Source organism: Triticum aestivum, chromosome 2B (assembly GCF_018294505.1).
Source record: "Triticum aestivum cultivar Chinese Spring chromosome 2B, IWGSC CS RefSeq v2.1, whole genome shotgun sequence".
Taxonomy (NCBI): domain Eukaryota; kingdom Viridiplantae; phylum Streptophyta; class Magnoliopsida; order Poales; family Poaceae; genus Triticum; species Triticum aestivum.
Window position 1 is genome coordinate 469,352,510 of NC_057798.1, and position 5,548 is coordinate 469,358,057.

A 5,548-nucleotide genomic window follows, 5' to 3' on the forward strand; every position below is an offset into this window, starting at 1 on the left:
GATGGCGTTCATTCCGAATTCATTCAATCTTCTTAATGCATTACCCATGGGACAAACCTTCATATATAACTTGATACCATTCAACCATTGTTTCTTTGTAGGAATTGACATTCATTATCGAGTCTCAATGCATATGTTTGTGTTGATGGATTACATCCTTCAATTCATCCAATATTCTTCATGCTTTGCCAATGGGACTTTCAAAAATGTATATCTCAATGCAAACATTAGTCCATAAGGATTGTCATTAATTTCCAAAACCAAACATGGGGACTACATGTACTTTCAACTACTTGATTTTCTTCCCTGAACAAATCTTCCCACGGTAGTTACTGGATCTTGCTACTAGCGGCATGTGACTATTGTGGTATTCACCTTCAATGTCATTTCACAAAAAAAGGAAAATATGGATGGATGATTTTTGTCTAGCTGGGCTCAGTTCTAGCTTGTGCACTCATATTAGCATTTATTTACAAATCAAACTTCCTATACTTTTTGCAGAAATGTTTGTTATGTTTTCTTAAAGAATTTTTTAAGACACTGTGTGATGATAGAAGTCGTTTTTCTACATGATAATACGTGTCTCATTCATATAATAAATATCAAGTTACAAGTCAGGTAAACATTGACTTGGCAAAACTGTAAAGATAATCAAACTCTAACCTTTGCACAAAGGACCACCAACCAAGAAAGCAAAACACAATCAAGACCAAAGAGTAGCATGCACCTGCCTCCGGCACCACCGCAACAACCGCCAAAAGAAATGTGTCATAGCACCTCTTCACTAAGCTCCACGCAGCTCCATTGCTAATATGCACCTTTTTTGATCTCCAAACTAGCTTACCAAAGACGAAGCCATTACCGTTGAAAGAATCTAGCCGGGTAGCAAACCAGACACACCATCGAACTCTAGATTTGGCACCCTACTTGACGATGATGTCGGAGGAGAAAACCATATAGGCCAGCCACCAACCACAACCCAAATATATGATCCACCGTCTTCCAGTTGCCATCGACGTAGACCATTGTCTACATCCACTTCTGCACTACCTCTCAAGCTCCACACCGACACTGGAGCAAACGTCGTCGCAACGGCGGAGCCTAAGGACACAAGTCTAGCATAGGGATTGCCTCCGCCACACAATCCCCACTTGAACAAACTAGCAGTAGGATCCATTACCCACCAAAGGGCAGAACGCCGTGTCGCAAAGCTTTGCTAGTTGGCACCGTCGTCGCCCTTGCCTAAGCCATGATGTCGAATGGCAAAAGAACCGAAGCTACTAACCAGTAAAATGTAAAGCTACACGATCTGAATGCGTGGTGTCCAACAACCCCCTCACTACCAACGATCAAGAGGCCATCGGTAGATGGAAGCCGCCGGAAGATGGTTCGCGTCAAACCCTAGTCGCCGTAGGCGCCACCACATGTTTTAGGGTTTCGGGGAAAAATGTTCATGATTGATGATACGAGCCATTGATTTGTTATGTTCCAATGGCTAATATCACCATCACCTCATTCAACCGCGTGGGGGTAGTATATACTTTACATCTCTGCAGACAAAGACCTAAAAAGGAAAATATATATAGCGATTTTTTTCCTGAGGTAAATATAGCGACATTAAAGCAGAAAATCATATAAGGAAAGTTTTACAATGTTAACTACTAATACAGAAAATTATAGGAGCATATGCACCTTCCAGTTTTCTTTTTCTAACAGACTGGCACCAGAATTATTTTTATAATTGCTAGCACTTGACACGTACGTATACGCTAGTAGAGCATATATGGAGTGAAATATGCGCCTTTTGTTAGAAATACACGTACAACATATATTTACACATGTTTTAAGAGCAAAACCCCATTGTTTTTTTCTTTTTGCAGTTAACTTAGAGACAATCAATGCCAGTGTGGTGCACATGCCATTTTCCGAGTATACACAAGAGGGAGAGAGGATAGCTGCCTCCGACTCCGAGAATCCCGTTAGCAGTCAACTGAGAGAGTTGATAGAGTCGGGCAAACAGCCCGAAACCCTATAAACAAACCAAGCCAAGGCAAGGAATTCAGCGCAGCACACGGATCATATAAACGAACGCGAACGAACCACCAAGCCAACGAACGCCGAAGCCCACGCTCCTCTCTTACCCAGCACACGAGAGGGAGAGGGAAGGGAGCTTTGTCACGAGAGGACCGACTTCTGCCGCTCCGCCGCAAAGCCTATATAGGCCCGCTCCCTTCACCCCCTCCCTCCCTGCTCCTCCGCACCCTTCCCGATACACGGAGTCCCGAGGCAGGCATCACCGCGTACTGGTCAAATCGAGGAGGGGCCGGGAAACCTTGGAGAAGGGCGGCGGGGGTGGTAGGTACTCGCCATGGCCGGGGCACAGGTGGTGGACTCCGGCGAGAAGCGCCTCAATGAGCTCGGCTACAAGCAGGAGCTCCGGAGGGAGATGGTACGTACTATACGGCCCCTCATCATTTCTTCCATTTTCTCTACCCCGCAAAATGGGTTTGTACGGCTCTCTACGTATCTGTGGCAAAGATGGACTCGCCGGCGACGGCGAGGAGGATTCGCCGCTTGCGGCTTGCAACCACCTGTGTTTTCCGATGAGATGAGATGCTGGTTACATTGCGTGTTTCGGTAAAACTGTGGCGGCGGCGGCGTTGGCTAATTTTCTTCGTCCGTGCCGTAGAGGGCGTGATGTGATCTTGCATGACCGGCTTGCCAATTGCGTTTCGTTTTGCCGCCTTCTATTTTTCCTGGTTTCTCAAGAGATGGAGATCTTTCGTTGCATGTGTTGTTGGTGCAGACGCTGTTCAAGACGCTGGCCATCTCTTTCTCGACGATGACGCTCTTCACGGGGATCACGCCGCTGTACGGCAGCAGCCTCCAGTACGCCGGGCCGGCCAGCCTCGTATGGGGCTGGGTCGTCGTCTCCTTCTTCACCTGGTTCGTCGGCATCGCCATGGCCGAGATCTGCTCCTCCTTCCCCGTAAGCACACGTACACCTTCCCGGAACTTCCCTGCATGCCACCGTTCCCAGATTCAAGGATTTTGGTGCTCGGTTTATGCTCTGCTTGTAGAATTCAGTTGGGTTTGGTTAGTCAAAATTATACTATTGCCGCAAAATTCTTGCAATTTAGTTCTGACTCTCGAGTGGCATTGTCGCAATGACCGTATCTTGAATGTATTTTCCTGTAGCTGTGCCGTATGACTTGTGTTATATTCAGGGTAAAAAAAACTCGTTGCTTCTGATCACGGCTGACGTGCTCTGCTTTCAACCTGTTTTTTTTTTCTCTTGTTTGACAACAGACAACTGGCTCTCTCTATTTCTGGGCTGCTCATCTCGCTGGCCCGGTCTGGGGTCCATTGGCATCCTGGTGCTGCGCTTGGCTGGAGGCCATAGGCCTCATTGCCGGAATTGGTACACAGGTATGCTCATTCAATTTGATTTCATGTTAACCCGGAAATCATAACTGCAAGTCTGAAACCTGCCTGCTCGTTCTTGTTCTTTCTTCTAGCATTTGCTTGAACCAGATAGTAAATCTCCTGTCTGCTGTGTCAATTTTGCGTCTTCATTGTTGCAGGCCTATGCAGGATCCCAGGTGCTGCAGAGCATAATCCTGCTCTGCACCGGCACCAACAAAGGCGGTGGCTACCTGGCCCCTCGCTGGCTGTTCCTCGTCATGTACCTTGGGTTAACCTTCATCTGGGCCGTGTTCAACACTTTCGCCTTGGAAGTCATCGCATTCCTCGACGTCATCTCCATGTGGTGGCAGGTCCTCCCAAGTTGTCCATAAAATAGAATGCTTTCGACTGAAAGAGGTACACCGCAGAAAAAATGACAGTTTCGTTGATGCTGTGCAGGTGGTCGGCGGCACGGTCATAGTGATCATGCTGCCGCTGGTGGCGAAGACGACGCAGCCGGCGTCGTACGTGTTCACGCACTTCGAGACGACGCCGGAGGTGACCGGGATCAGCAGCGGCGCCTACGCGGTGGTCCTGTCCCTCCTGGTGAGCCAGTACTCCCTGTACGGGTACGACGCGGCGGCGCACCTGACGGAGGAGACCAAGGGCGCCGACAAGAACGGCCCCATCGCCATCCTCTCCAGCATCGGCATCATCACCGTCTTCGGCTGGGTCTACATCCTCGCCCTCACCTTCAGCATCCAGGACTTCAGCTACCTGTACGACCCCACCAACGAGACAGCCGGCACCTTCGTCCCGGCGCAGATACTCTACGACGCGTTCCACGGCCGGTACGGCAGCTCCACGGGCGCCATCGTGCTGCTCTTCATCATCTGGGGCTCCTTCTTCTTCGGCGGCCTCTCCATCACCACCAGCGCCGCCCGGGTGGTGTACGCGCTGTCGCGCGACCGCGGCGTCCCCTTCTCCAGCGTGTGGCGCAAGATCCACCCCACGCGCAAGGTGCCCGGGAACGCCGTGTGGCTGTGCGCCGCCGTGTGCGCGCTGCTGGGCCTGCCCATCCTGTGGATCAACGTGGTGTTCACGGCCATCACCTCCATCGCCACCATCGGCTGGGTGGGGGGCTACGCGGTGCCCATCTTCGCCCGGATGGTGATGCGGGAGGAGGACTTCCGCCCCGGCCCCTTCTACCTCCGGGGAGCCAGCCGGCCCGTCTGCCTCGTGGCGTTCCTGTGGATCTGCTACACCTGCTCCGTCTTCCTGCTTCCCACCGTGTACCCCATCAAGATGGACACCTTCAACTACGCGCCCATCGCGCTCGGCGTCGTCCTGGGTTTGATCATGCTCTGGTGGGTCGTCGACGCCAGGAAGTGGTTCACGGGACCCGTCAGGAACATCGACGAGCAGATCGACCACAACGACGGCAATGGCAATGTCAAGGTCTGAGAGCCAAGTAGCCATGCTCGATCAAGTCATTCTTTTTCGTTGGGCTATGCGTGTGTGTGTGTTGGTTGTATCGTCTCGTCAGTGAACTTAGTTTAGGCGGTGGAGACTTGGTGTGTGTCGTACACAAGAAACTAGAGATAGGTTGAAACCTGACGAAATCAAACATTTTCAAGAACGAACAGAGCCATGAATCGTGAAGCTGTCTTTTGTTCTTCCGATCGAAAACGCCGTGTGCTCAAATGAATAGAAAGTAGTGCCAAAGATTTTTTTTACGAGAACTCTATTCATCTTCTATCATGACAGTACAACGAACATAAAAAATAATGAAAATTACATCCAGATTCGTAGACTACCTAGCGACGACTACAAAAACTGAAGCGAGCCGAAGGCGTGCTACCGTCATCGCCCCTCCCTCGTCGGAGTCGGACACAGCTTGTTGTAGTAGACAGTTAGAAAGTCGTCGTGCTAAGGCCCCATAGGACCAGCGCACCAGAGCAGCAACCGCCGCCAATGAAGAATAACGTAGATCAAAAGGATCCACCCCGAAGACACACGAACGTAGACGGACAACAACCAGATCCGAACAAATCCACCGAGGATAGATCCGCCGGAGACACACCTCCACACGTCCACCAAAGATGCTAGACCCATCACCGAAACAGGGGCTAGGCGGGGAGAC

At 50.5% G+C, this 5,548-nt stretch overlaps 1 protein-coding gene across 1 annotated transcript; it reads left to right on the forward strand.

Annotated features, from left to right (window-relative positions):
* Nucleotides 1-2,058: 2,058 nt before the first annotated feature.
* LOC123045502 (amino-acid permease BAT1) lies at nt 2,059-5,140 on the forward strand. The gene is made up of 5 exons (XM_044468579.1): nt 2,059-2,449; nt 2,807-2,989; nt 3,310-3,429; nt 3,585-3,776; nt 3,865-5,140. The coding sequence occupies exons 1-5, from the start codon at nt 2,369-2,371 to the stop codon at nt 4,867-4,869; spliced, it is 1,581 nt and encodes a 526-aa protein (XP_044324514.1). The 5' UTR covers nt 2,059-2,368; the 3' UTR covers nt 4,870-5,140.
* The last annotated feature ends 408 nt before the right edge of the window (nt 5,141-5,548 follow it).